Source organism: Muntiacus reevesi, chromosome 4 (assembly GCF_963930625.1).
Source record: "Muntiacus reevesi chromosome 4, mMunRee1.1, whole genome shotgun sequence".
Lineage (NCBI taxonomy): Eukaryota > Metazoa > Chordata > Mammalia > Artiodactyla > Cervidae > Muntiacus > Muntiacus reevesi.
The window spans coordinates 32,880,465-32,894,770 of record NC_089252.1 but is presented as its reverse complement, the minus strand read 5'-3'; the positions used below and the strand labels follow the sequence as shown (position 1 = coordinate 32,894,770).

The 14,306-nt window shown below is 34.5% G+C and overlaps 1 protein-coding gene and 1 long non-coding RNA gene across 7 annotated transcripts in view; one reads left to right on the top strand and one right to left on the bottom strand.

Annotated features, from left to right (window-relative positions):
* The window catches only part of LOC136166348 (uncharacterized), a 33,700-nt gene extending 21,839 nt beyond the window's left edge, over positions 1–11,861 (bottom strand). For 2 of the 6 annotated variants that reach the window (XR_010662884.1, XR_010662885.1), the window contains exons 1-3: positions 11,554–11,861; positions 10,990–11,155; positions 9,599–9,830 (exon numbers count right to left, since the gene is read on the bottom strand). This is a non-coding gene — a long non-coding RNA (uncharacterized lncRNA). Of the gene's footprint in view, positions 1–3,799; positions 5,808–9,598; positions 9,831–10,989; positions 11,156–11,553 lie in introns of those variants that run through there. The other 4 variants (XR_010662883.1, XR_010662880.1, XR_010662882.1 and 1 more) reach the window with 4 other exon arrangements.
* Positions 1–14,306, top strand: part of MIB1 (MIB E3 ubiquitin protein ligase 1) — a 98,455-nt gene that overhangs the window by 51,733 nt on the left and 32,416 nt on the right. Inside the window, exons 11-12 of the mRNA XM_065932478.1 lie at positions 873–1,070; positions 1,909–2,060. Coding sequence (XP_065788550.1) covers positions 873–1,070; positions 1,909–2,060 — 350 coding nt within the window. The remainder of the gene's footprint in view (positions 1–872; positions 1,071–1,908; positions 2,061–14,306) is intronic.

Genomic DNA, 14,306 nt, shown 5'->3' with positions numbered 1-14,306 from the left:
GTTGGAGAAAGTCTGAGAGTCTGCTTACTTCTGGATGTTAATATTTGAGATACATATGGAATAAAGCAGTACCCTTATAATATCCTTTTCCATCTGCATCTAACAATGAGACTCTTTTTGGTATGGACTATATATATTATCTTTATGGTTCAATATAAGCATTTTTTTTTTTTAAAAGCAGTCTCTTACATTTGAGAAACAGTTAAGCAATTTCTACCTCTCCTCTCCTCAGAAATACGCCAACATTAGGTGAGGCATACCTACTGGATCCCTCGAAAATAGTTTTGGCAGTTTGTATGTATAGAATTACACTTGTTTGTGTTTCATTTTTATCTTTAAATGAAGTGCTTAATAACTTTTTTCTGTTCTTGAATATATAGAAAAGTGTATGCTCATCAGCTAGAGATAACCAGTGTTAACATGAGGGTGTATTTCTCCCCTTAAAGCTGGTTGAGATCATACTCTTTGGCATTCTTCCTTCTTTTTTAAAAATTACTCAACAGTTAGTATAATTTCTATGTTATTAAGAAGTCTGTGTAAGATTTTTTTGGATGAAAAAACTTCATATAGTTGTGATCTAACATTTTTCTAATGTTGGCTTACCATCATGGCTGATAATTTAGGAGTACTGAAGAATCAGACTACTTCTGATCTAACTGTTGGTCTAGTATGTGTGTGGATGATATAATGATCCAGGTCATAATTTATCTTTGGCGCTAATCCCTAGTCAAATGAATTTCTAGTTATCTTGTTGGCTCCATTCTGTTTCCTTTTCTCACATTAATCTGGTTCTTGATGAATTATTATAGTAGCATCACTTTTTTTTTTCTTCCTGAAACATTCTCTGATTGAGACTTAATGCTGCTCTTTAGGATAAAGATGGTGATAGAGCGGTTCACCATGCTGCCTTTGGAGATGAGGGAGCTGTTATAGAAGTGCTGCACCGAGGCAGCGCTGATCTGAACGCCAGAAACAAGCGCAGGCAGACACCGCTTCACATTGCTGTCAATAAAGGTCACCTTCAGGTGGTGAAGACCTTACTGGACTTTGGCTGTCACCCCAGTCTTCAGGTAAAACTATTAAAGAATTATATTGTGCAGGTATTTCCAGGATTCTTTTAAGTGACAATAGTAGTTTCTGTGGCAAGCATTCCTTTGTTATCAGTCCTTTCTGTATGATCATAGTGAATGATTCCAAAGGTATAGAATGCCATAAAATTGGCAGCTATTCCTTCTTAGAAAAGCCTTTGTTAAGAAAGTGTCAGTAAATTGATTTTGTATGGGGGAGTTGGTGATGGGGACTTGCAAAAATATCAGCTAGGAGTTGGTTTAACTTTATTGACCATGACAGTGAGCTTTAGCAATTCATAATAGTTACTTCAGAGGAGTCTAAATTATTTTAATTGTAGCTTAGTTTATCTTAGATTGTTGGTCTAGTCCTTAATCTAGTCTTGGAAGATTTTCTGATTTAGAAAATATATATGGAGTTTTAGGATTGATTTTATAATAGATATGGAATTTTAGGGTGTAACTGTTAATGGCAGGAGTGTGGTATAGAGGCCCATTGTAAGCTAGTGAGTTGGGTGGGGGGGGGGTCAGCTTTTCTGTCTCATTAAAATTTTGATTGTATTTGAGGATACTTCCTTGCTTTTATTTTCTTTGGAAAACTCTAGCATGTTTATTGTATTGTCCATCTAGATTGACTAGAAATTTCTTTACTATAGTGAGGCTAGTATTTCTTGCCTGCATTTTGAAATTTAACACACAGCATGTTTTATTACTACTGGTTGTTGGATATGGCTTCTGTTTTTCTTTGCTTAGTAGATCATTATAAGAATTAACTTTACATATAATAATTAATTGAAGAAGAGCTAATGAAAATCTCTTAAAACTTTGAAAAAAAAAAAAGGATTCTGAAGGCGATACTCCTCTTCATGATGCAATAAGTAAGAAACGTGATGACATCCTGGCAGTTCTTCTAGAGGCTGGAGCAGATGTTACCATTACGAACAACAATGGGTTTAATGCTCTACACCATGCTGCACTGAGAGGAAACCCCAGGTAAAGATGTCACCTTTTACTATTTCCTATGCAGTTAAAAATAGGTTTCTGTTGTGGGCTCCCTTTTTCTGATGCTTATAAGGAAGTGATTTTGGCTTATTTTAATACTTTAAATTGTTTTAAAATCTAAGGAAATTATGTCTTAAATAGATTAGTTTTATATATTTTTTTTTGTTAAACTAATACAAATATCATGAAATGACTATTTAGATTTCTGTTAAATATGGGTATAAAATATCAGGAATACTTGTATTCTAAAGGTTTAATTAAAATGCATTCCACCTGGAGATTTATGTGTCTTCAAGATCATTCTCAAGCATCCTCTTACCAAAACCTCATGTTATCTGTTTTTTTTTCTTTTATTCCAAGTTGTCTATTTGCATAGTAATTTTTTTTAAACTTTTGAATAAAAAACTTTTACCTAATTTTTTATTAATAATATAATTAACTATGAACTTCTAGTACAGATGTCTTCTAACCATTGTTAGGGTAATAAGTGGTCTACTGAAAAAAGTGCTTGTTGGTGAAGTTTGAGAAAGACTTTTGGGAAGTCATAAAATTCATAAAGGATCTGCAGAGTCTCACAGAAAAGAAAATTGCTTAGCTTTGCTTAACAAAGAACTTTCTGTGAATGAATTTTTTGAAACAACTTTACCTTGAGAAGCATTTTGGAAAATTCTGGGTTATTCCCCAGGGATCTAGTGGTTAGTACTATCTGCTCTAACTGCTAAGAGCCTGGGTTCAACTCCTGGTTGGGGAACTACCTTGTGTTGAGGCCCCAAAATAATCATTACAGTAATAGTAATAATAATAATAAAAAATAAACTCTTAAAAAAAAATTCTTCATTAGATGTATTGTGTTTATAGTTGAATCAAGCCACGTGTATTGACTGAGGAAGATATTTACTTGGAAGTTTATTTTGATAATTTAAAAATTTAAAAAAATTTGAGATGTAATTGACATATGATACTATATTAATGTCCCTCGTGGCTCAGCTAGTAAAGAATGTGCCTGCAATGTGGGAGACCTGGGTTTGATCCCTAGGTTGGGAAGATCCAGGATACCATGGACTGTGTAGTCCATGGGGTCGCAAAGAGTCAGACATGACTAAGTGACCTTCATTCATTTCACTTCACTTTATTATATTAATATCATGTATTAAAAATAGTGATTTGATATTTGTATATATTGTGACGTGATTGCCACAGTATGTCTAGTTAACATCCATCACCATGCATAGTTCTGAATTTTTTTCTTATGATAAGAGCTTCTAAGATCTATTTGCTCAGCAGCTTTCAAATATACAATGCAATATTATTAATTGTAGACTCCATAATTTCTTATTCTTTGGTTCCATATTGCATTTTTACAAGATGTTTCCTTTTACAGTAATTTTTTGCTGTTTTTTTTTAGCTTCTTAAGATCACCACTAGAGGGTGAGCACAGAGAACAAAAGAAGTTTATTGAAGTTGGCTATTGGTACTATAACAATAGATACATAATCTAGGATGAAATAAATGGCCATATTTTAGGTTATGTCTTGATTTTTTTTTTCAAATTTTAAATATTTGAACACACCAAATATTTAATGTTGATATTGTAAAGGAGAGAAAATAGTATTATGTGTTCCCTGCCTTTCAAATAAAAGGTGGTGATGATAGATTTACCACATGCAAGTAGTTGACATGCATTATCTCATTTAATCCCTTGAACAGCTTTTTGAAGCAGGAAGCAGGTGTTAATATCCTCATTTTATAGATGAAGAATATGAAGCTTATAAAGAAATGAAGTTTATCAATACTTGTATTCAAGGTCATGCAGCTGCCCAGTGAAACAGCTGGAACTTGAGCACAGTCTATTTGAATTTAGAATCGTTTGATCTTAGCTGCCTTATATTATTTCCTCTGTATTATGGGCTGTATGTGAGGTAAGGCTAGAACACATGGATAGTGAATGATTTAACCAAGAGTATACCAATACACCAAGCTGATTTCTGTGTCATGAGCCTATCTTTTAAGTTTATCTCCCACTAATTAAAATCTCTCTGCCCACCTTGACCTTAAGCTATACTGTACTACTCTCTCTCTCTAAAAGTTTCTGCTCTTTTCCTTCACTGATTTAACACTTTCTTTCTTTAAGATGCCCTTAACCGACTTTCTCCCTGAGGTCTTAGATTTCATCTTTGAAATTATTTTCCATTTGCCCTATACTTCCTTGTTCTGTGTTCCTGTTTTCTGCAGTTATCTTCTTTGGCTGTCCCTTAGTATGTGCATTTTTATGTTTATTTCTGTTAAAATTTTGGGCACAAATATTTGTGTATCTCCCATAATGCCTTGACTGTGGGTGAGGACTCAATAGATGTTAGTCTTAATTTGACAGGACAGTGTTAGATATCACAAGAGTATATAATCGATTAAAATAAAAATTCTATAGAGAAATTGTCAGGAGTTCATACAGAGCAAGTATTTCAAGTTAGAATTGGCAAAAAGATTTTCTTGAGGGAATTTAATTTAGGTTATATAATATTTTTAAGTTATAAAGTTTAAGGTAGATTAAAAACTAAAGTGTTTAGGAGCTGAGTAACTTTTAAATATTTTTAATTTTTTAACTTTATTGAGCACATTGAGAGCAGGCTAGTATATTTAATAATGTTAAACCAAGGAGGGGGAAAAAAATAATACTTCTGTTTCTTTAATTCTTGAGAATTCCTCTGGAAATTTGTAACAGTGACTCCTCCAACCAGATAATTGATGTCAGGTGACATAAAAAAAGAGAAAAAAGTAAACACTTTGATTCTACAACAAAGTGGTGCTTTAGTTAAAGGTATATGATTTCTTTATTCCTATTTGCTTAAGACATTTTATGCAGTTGTGACTGTAGATTGTCAGATAAAGGATGATTTTAATTGAACATGAAAGAATATGAGAAGATGTTGCAAGTTATTTATTTGTTGTAATTGTAAACCGGTTATTTTGAGTTTTTTCTTTTATATTAGATTTCTTATTCTTAAAATTGACTTTTCTTTCCTGGTACTAACCAGTGATGTCATAAGACAGAAGGAACCATTTAAACTCAGATTTAAGAGAAAAAAGGTCTTCTCATTTTACAATTGAGGAGACAGGTTTGGAGAGTTGAAATATCTATATAAGTAAAAGGTAGCAATGCTTAGTATTTTGTCTCTCTTTTGAGGATTAAAGTTTTTTGGTTCAGTCCCAGAAGAATTACATACTTATTATTTAAGTCTGTCTGCCAAATGCTCTGCAGTGACACTGTCTCCTCTTCCACCTTACCTATCAACGTTCTGATAAATAGCAGTCAGTTAATTGCTAATCACATGAAGGCTAGTGACTCAGCATTTCTGGAGTTTTGTTTTATATAATGTTATGAAGTGAAGTGAAGTGAAAGTCACTCAGTTGTGTTCGACTCTTTGTGACCCCATGGACTATACAGTCCATGGAATTCTCCAGGCCAGAATACTGGAGTGGGTAGCTTCTCCCCTTCTCTGGGGGATCTTCCCAACCCAGGGATGGAACCCAGGTCTCCTTCATTGCAGGTGGATTCTTTACCAGCTGAGCCACCAGGAAAACCCATTTAATGTTATACTTTTCTTTAATTTAAAATAGTGCATGTCCACACTGTGGCATTCCTGTTACGGTTTCAGGTGGCTTTCTCAGATATTTTCTTCCTTTGAAAGAATTTTTTAAAAAATTTTGTGGCACAGTCTGCATTTCAATATCATTTCTTTTCTGAAGGACAAGAAATTTAATACAGAGACCATAAATGAATAAAATAATTTTATTTGAAAGCCTTACATCATTCACACAGTTTTTCATAAAACTGTTTATTAACATCATATACTACTATAGCTCTTTCAAGTAGAATTAACAGTTACAAATTATTTTATTTAAACCATAATTTGAATAAATAAGTTGAAATTAGTTGACATGTGATTGATAATGATAAATGAAAATGCTGGCTGTCCTGTAGTAATCAATGCATAGCTACAGCTGGTTGAAGGGGACCAAATCCATTGAAGAGGCGATTTGGTTCCATTTTACCAGCTCTAGCAAAGCATTGCCGTGCTGCTAGCTGGGGACCTAAAACAGTTAAATTTTTTTTATTTTGGATTTTAAATTATGATTATGATCCTTCCTCAAATGTTAAGAGAATCTCACATCAGTATTTTAGCCATAAATTGTAAAACTTTATTTTCTGAAGGCACTTCTGCTGTTTCCCACTCTAGTTGTGCAGAAGTCTTTACCCTTTAGCACGTTGTTAGTGCATTAAGGAGTTATCAATGTACACCTTTATTTTTTTTTAGCACCTTTGCTGAATTCTTAAATATAGACAGTGACCTGTTTCAAAACCAGCACCATTTAAAAAGAAACATATAGACCTTGATGTGTATCAGAGTAATGTTTTCTATTTATCTTTGAGCAGTAAACCAAATAAGCAGGTGAAATAGGTTAGGGAGGAATACTGCTAGTCAGTCACACTTTTCTACCGCCACTTCTTTTTTTAGCATAATGCTTAAAGACTAACAGCAGGTTGCTGACAGGGAGGGAAGGATGAATGGCCTTAAGAAAAGTACCTCTGGTACCCTTTGGTTTATAAATAGATCACACGTGTATTCAGTGTATTGCTTAGACTTGTGTTGAAGGAATGGCCTTGCATGATAGCTTATTTTTCTTTCTTTTTGCTTATGTAGTGTTACTAACCATAGGTTAATAATTGAACTCTTTTAAAAGTCTAGTTCCTTGACTGAATTCTCTGTCATTTCGGGTACAGATTGCCTGGGTACTTCTCATTATCTGCTTAATAATACATTGTGGTTAGGAATAATCATGAATTTGAGTATGAAAATTACCGCTAAAACTCAGTATAGCAAGTTTTTGTTATAAGGGAATTTCAGTATTGAGAAGGGATGTTTTCTGAAAATACCTTTTTAAAATAAAACTTTGAACAGTTATAGTTTGCCTGTAAGGTAAGTGCTCTCACTGAAATATAAACAGTAGAGAAATAGTTATGTGTTTTGAACCAAACTGGGAGAAGGTCAACACTAATTCAGGCAATATTCAAACACTTCTAGTATTAAGTATATCCCACATCTGTTGGCTGAAGGGTATCATGCTGCTGGTGAAATTAATGTAACTACAATTATTTCCATCATTTATTCTAACAGAAAAGAAACAGGTGTTAAATTGCCTGGACTTAAGTGCTGAAGATAGCAATAAAACTGACTTCTATTTTTACTAGTTATATGGGAGCTGTTTAGCAGATCCAGTTGCTCAAGTGTGCTTTGGATGGCAGTTCAGTTTCATATACTGGCCATATCGGGGCAAGAGAGGCCAGGGGGAAAAAAAAAATAGTACAGCATTTGATAATGTCAGCATCTGTTATCCCTGTCAGAGAGACAGTTGAAATGTTTGAGTTACACCAGTGTCAGCAGATGCCCAGAGTTTAATATGTACTCAGTTAAAAATGAACAGCTGATCTAAGTGATAGATGTGACATTTTAGAGTGATTGAAAATACTCTTAGATATGTTAAGTTTAACTTGTAAGCATTAGAATCAGTGTATAATTATAGTTTTTCAAATGAATAATAGATACTGTCATTTTCTAAGGTTTGGAAGCTCTTAATATTGTAGCAACAAGATTCTTAGTTGCTGGAATGTTTTAAAATATATAAAACTTTTATACCCATAGAATGGTGAATATAATTGCTTATTATAAAACATAGATAAAGTAATACCCTTTGAGTAGTTTCATAGAGGAACCTCTACTTTTGAGGTGTATATTGTCAGTTTTTGATGTTTAGGGCGTGTATAGTTAAACTTAATGAAAGGAATATGAAGCTTTGCCATCCTTTTTGTGGATAGTCAGGAAGAAGGTCTGCTCTTGAGTGAGTTAAGCTTTGAACTGATTTTTTTTTTCTTTGAAAATGTAAAATTTTAAAATTAATGAACTTTTTGTAATTTCCAATAAATATTCTATAACTTCTATGCTTATATGTAAGTCATTCTCTCCTTTTTAATCTGCTGATTAAATGAAAATCACCTTTTGACAATTATTTAGTTGTCTTATTAAACAGAAAATTAACAATTCATGAATAACCTTATGACCATTTCTATTCAACTGTGACAAAATATTTAGACATGTGATGACTTATGTCTGAATACTCTAATCAAAAGAAATTATTAGAATATATGAATATTAATATTTCTTCTCTAAATCTATTTTAGTAGCTTAAAATAGGTACTACTTATAAATTGTTGCTAAGAGCTTTATCATTTAAAATATTTATCTATATAAGTATATATTGTACAAAATACATTTCACATAAAATGTAAAATGTATTTTAATATCTCTAGCATACTATAAACAGTAGGCTATCATGTTTATAAAAAATTGAAGTGTATTTGCCTAGTACCAATAAAAGATGGTTATTCTTTCTGTGTAAATTGATTTCATGATTGTAGTGTTTCATTTTATGTGCCCTCTTTGGAGAAAGCAAATTCAAGGATAGTATAGATAATAAGTTAATTTATTTTAATATTTGGCAGTCTGTGACAAATGTGCCTTATTGACTTATACCTATTTCCCAGAATTTTATCAATTTTTCTTGAATAAATCGTATGTCTTGATTTAAACTAAATACTTACATAGCATTGAAAGTGGAAACTGGATTAAGGAGAAGGACAGGGACCACTTTTTTTTCTTTGAGAGTAGAATTTTACTTGAAAGATAGTCTTTAAAAATTATAGCTATGTCTGTAGCTTTCAGAAAGAAAACTTAAAACACCGAAACTTGCTTCAGGAATTCTTCTAATATTGTTAAATTATAATTAAATTATATTGTTAATTGTAATTATTCTTCATATCAAAATATGAAAAATAGCTGTTGAAATGCAAATGAAGTCAACTTTTGTTAAATATCAGCCCTACTAATATGATACATTTAAATTAAAATTGTGGAGACAGAAAATGGGTCATGTGTATCATTTCTTTGTACTGGTATCTCTGTTTTCTCTTTTGTATTCAAATTTTAATCATGTGAGTACTTAATTTAAAAATGTAAAATGTAGTATGCTTTAAACTTAAAAGATTTAGAAGGAATTCCATGTTAATTGTAAATCTACTTCAGTAGAACTTTTTTCCTCATGAAATATAAATCAGCAACAGTTAGTTTCCATCTGAAAGTAGTAGGTACATTTTCTGGTGTTAGTATTGCCAAAGGTCATCTCTTTGATAGGTTAATTCGACATATGAAGGTCATTCTCATAGCTGCAGTCTAGTTTCCTCATGGTGGTTTATTGCCTACCAAAAATACATACTTCTTTACATTCCATAGCATTGTATGTTCATATGGGTACATAAAGAAGTATGTACTCTGAGTAGGTATTACTAAGTTGTTAGCTGTAAAAACATGACATGTTTTATTTTCCTGTTTCTTAGTAAACCTTTCAGCTTACTGATGGAGAGCAGTAGTAGATCATTTGCAGAGAATATCAGAGACTAAACTTCATGACAGATTTACCTGAGGCATGGCATTAGTGCCGTTTATGGTTCCGTGTTCTCGGTAGACATACACTTCTAAACATTGACCCGTTATCTGTTGAACTTTGTCCTGGTTTGGTTCTTTTTGAGAGATATCCATTGAATCAGTGGGGATTTACAGAGTGTATTTCAGAAATTGGTAAGATCAGCCTAGTATTTCTTCATAGTCTTCAGAGCAAATTTCTTCTTATTTTTTAGTTTGCTTCTAGAACCTACAAGTAGACAATAATTAATTTGGTGCATGTTCTTTTTACCAGCTAGATATGTTATTAAAGACTTAATAATTAACCAATTAGTACTACTTCTGATGTTGACTCTAAAGTTGAAAAAACAAGGAGAAAAATTGGATCTTTTTAGAGTATGAATGAACTGAATTTTTTTTTAATGATTATGTTTTTTGTTAGTTTTGTTTTAAAGGTCACAGATAAGAACTCATGATCATTTGAAAACCTCTGTGTTGTTCCTTTCTTATTAGTTACTTACCTGATTTTCGCAGTATGGTGGTCCTGTCTGGGTTAAATATAAATTTAGATAGAGGAATTAATATCTAATTTTGGTGAGTTGAGTTGTTCTGATACTTTGATTTTTTTTTTTAATAGGAAGGATAAGTACCAGAACAGTCAAGTTTTCCAAAGTCACACTTTAAAAGAACTGAAAGGTATTAGCTAGTGAGCAGTTGGGTTTTAGCTTGGTCCTTTAGCATGAAAACAAATTAGAGTTGGTGAGTTGCCTTTTATTATTGTGGCATTAAGAAGTTAATTTATAAGAAGACCATAAGAAAATTTCAGATCTGAGAGAGGAGGGGTAATAAAAGACACGGGAAGTAGAATTCCTGAAGCCCGTTGTAAGAAGTGACTGTAGCTCATAGAGGGCAGAGGACCACATAGCAGGAGATGGTCCAGTACTGCAGCAGTTTCAGCAGTGCAGCATTGGAGTTTCACCATCCATATTCTGGTTTAATTTTGTGCCCAGCTATCAGAGGAAGCACTAAAAAGCATTTTGTGATCTCCCAAGTTTCTTGGTTGACTAAACCTTGAAAGAGTTAATAGTTTTTAAAAGATAATAGGCTCTGAAGGCAGGTGGCCATTTCCTAGGGATACAGAATCACCACTTAATCTGAAACAGTAAAGACTGACTCTTTAATAATGTAAAAGACAGGAATGGACTTGTACAGGTTTGACATTGAGTCATCTGTCATGATATTTGAGCAGCATTCCTTTTTACGCTGCATAAGGTCTCTGCTTGAACTGTGAAAAAACGGCTATGCCCAGGTAGAATTTAACAATAAAAGCAGGTATTGAGTCGATAGTAGGTAAGCATGCAGAAAACCATAAACCTCCATTAAAGTACAGTCTTATGGTGCTGTGTTACCTGTAAGCTTAGTGTCATGAGCAGGGAGAGAGAGAATGACCCAGAGAGTCACGCCAGTAGCAGCCATCTCATCTTGATCGGCTCTTCACTCTATTTGCTGAATCAGCGCTTCTTTTCATGAGCCAGGGGAAGTAAAGGGGAAGTATCAGTGAACACAGGACCCCACCTTTTAATATAAATTTGGAAAACAAGTGAACAAACAAAGTATATCAGCCATCTTTTCCCTCTGCCTTCCCTTATGCTTAAGGGAAAAAAACCCCAAACTTTAATAAAATTGAGTCAGCGTTGGCCATTTGATTTGGAATGTCCTATTACTGGTATTGCATGAATATGAGTACCTTGTCTCTGGTGTATAGAAAGTGAAGCAACCGGGAAAGGTTGCTTCAACGGCCAAGAAAATGCACCTCACTAATTGCTCAGATGGAATGCTTCAGAAATGGGGGAAAAGTTGCAGAGGAGGTTACTTTTACAATCTAAAAAAGACACACGCGCACACACACACAAACCCAGCAAAAACCAAAACACACCTCACTCCCCCCCCACCAAATAACTGTAAACATTCACCCTGTTTCCTTTGCCCACCAGAGGACATTGGGGTCTTCTGACTTCTCAGGAAATGTTCTGCATCTTTCTTGCTGTGGAATTTTTGTTTGTTTGTTTTTAGTTGCCAGGATTAGATGGTAGATCTGTATTGAAGCTACCTTGTCATATCCAGAGGTCAAGTCTGCAAGCAAGGTCAGGACTTCCACATGGTCACTACAGAGGTTAACTTATATTCCTCCCTCAGTGGCCACAGGCTGAACTGTTACAGCTTTATAGGCAGCTAAGCATTTGAAACATGCACTCCCAGGCAAACAGGCTCTCTTGTGCCTCTCTCTTCCCTGACCATATTTAGTCAACCATAGCAAAAAATAGTCTCTCAGCTGTCGATTGTCGATCCAAAAGCTGAGGAAGCCTCTATCTTGCTCTCTGCCTATTGATTATTCATCCTGCGGTCCAAACACTGCCTTGCCATTTGTCCTGCATTTTTTTTTTTTCAAAGCACTGCCAAATAAAGCGGTCTCTCATGTTTCCACTTACACATCCCAGATTTATACTGAGCTTGCGCTGAGGCTAGGAAAGCCTGATGCGGCTGCCACTATACTTAGAAGCACTGCAGCGAAAAAAGGAAAGAGAAAAAATATTACCCTGGCTAGTAGCAAGATGGTCTTTGGACAGATATGGGACAAGTAAAGTCCCTCTGCTGCCAAAATATATTTCATAACCTGTTTTTTTTTTAAATCAGTAAACAAAGAAAAAAAAGCAGGATAATGATATTTTACATAGCTCAAGACCTGAAGGGATTTTGTAGTGTTACCTTTAGGGCTCGTTGTTGCTACACATTCTTTTTAAATTTAATAAGTAATAGTTGAATGGAAAAATACGTAGAAAGGGTAAGTAGAACCAATGTATTGAAGGTGAAGAGATCACTCAGGAGGAAAGGAGGAATGTGTAAATGAAATCTTGGAAACACTACTTAAAACTTTTAAATTAAAAAAACTTTTAATTCAGTGTCAGTTTTAATAAATTTTTTAGTAGTGCTTAGGTGAGAAACAGGGTCTGGAATGCTTCTTAGTAATTGTGTTACTTTTCTATTGAAACTATAGTTATATAACTATTGTAATGCATTAATTAAATTCTACTTTATTTTCAAGTGTGAAGTGGTTTTTTTCTGCTTTCTACATTGCTGTTCTGCTTTACTTTTCTGAAATAGCATTTAGGCATGATCATTTCACACTTTATTACAGATTCAACATAGTCATTAGCCTTTCTGTAACTTGTTGCTATTCAGTCACAAAGTCCAACTTTTGTCACCCAGTGGATTGTAGCCTGTCAGGCTTCTCTGTCCATAGGATTTCCCGGGCAAGTATACTGGAGTAGGTTGCCATTTCCTTCTCCAGGGGATCTTCCTAACCCAGGGATTGAACCCGTGTCTCCTGTATTGCAGATGAATTCTTTACTGCTGAGCCACCAGGGAAGCCCTTCTGTAACTTTGTCACGTAATGCATGTTGTAGGGGGAAAATACCTTTGTTCTAAACTTTACTAGCATATCACCATAAATTTTAATATTGAGATTTATTTTTTTAACCAAGGAGAAAAAAAATTTAACATCAAATTCTGCAAATAAATGGCAGTACAATTTAAGATCTAACAAACCTAAGAATGCCTAGGAGAAACCAACTATACCTTGTTCTTAATTCATATATAGCCTCTTAAGTATTGATTCAGTTCAGTTCAGTCGTTAAGTCGTGTGCGACTCTTTGCGACCCCATGGACTGCGGCACACCAGGCTTCCCTGTCCATCACCAACTCCTGGAGTTTATTCAAACTCATGTCCACTGAGTTGGTGATGCCATCCAACCATCTCATCCTCTGTCGTCCCCTTCTCCTCCTGCCCTCAATTTTTCCCAGCATCAGGGTCTTTTCCAATGAGTCAGTTCTTCTCATCAGGTGGCCAAAGTATTGGGGTTTCAGCTTGAGCATCAGTCCTTTCAATGAATATTCAGGACTGATTTCCTTTAGGGTGGACTGGTTGGATCTCCTTGCAGTCCAAGGGACTCTCAAGAGTCTTCTCCAACACCACAGTTCAAAAGCATCAATTCTTCAGCAGTCAGCTTTCTTTATAGTCCAACTCTCACATCCATTGATTCAGTTAAGAACCAGAAAAAACCATTTTCAGTTTTCTGAGCTCATTCTCCTACAAGGGAAGTTCGTCCTTGATATCTTTTTGTCTTTAGCATTTTTTATAACATAGCAGTTTAATTATTTTGAATGGCTGTTTTAAAACAGTGACATAAAGCATGCTTCTGTAGATATTTGGGCAGTTTTATAGAGCCAGCTTTTCTAGATATTGAAGTAATGTTGGACAATTGTGAGAAGATGTTGCATCTCAGAGTACAGGATAGGTTAATTTTAAAATTTCTAAACTACCTCATATTTCCTGACCATTTTGTAGCAGTGAAAGTCGTCCTTTCCCACCTCTCAAGCAAACACTTACATAGTGTATGAAAGGACAGGCCCTTTTCTAAGGCCTTTAAAATCCCCGTAATAGTCCTACGAAATAGCACTTGTGATTCTTTACACACTTTATAGATGAGGAAACTGAGGCATAGAAGGTAAGTACCCTGCTCAAGTCACCAGCCCTTTTGTTTGCTGGTACCAGCATGTGAGCCCAGGTGCTGTGGCTTCAGACCTAGATCTTTATCCCTGTGTCTGCCACTGATGTGGTTTAGAATAATGCAAGCAGTTAGGACCTGGACTCCAGGGGACTGGAACC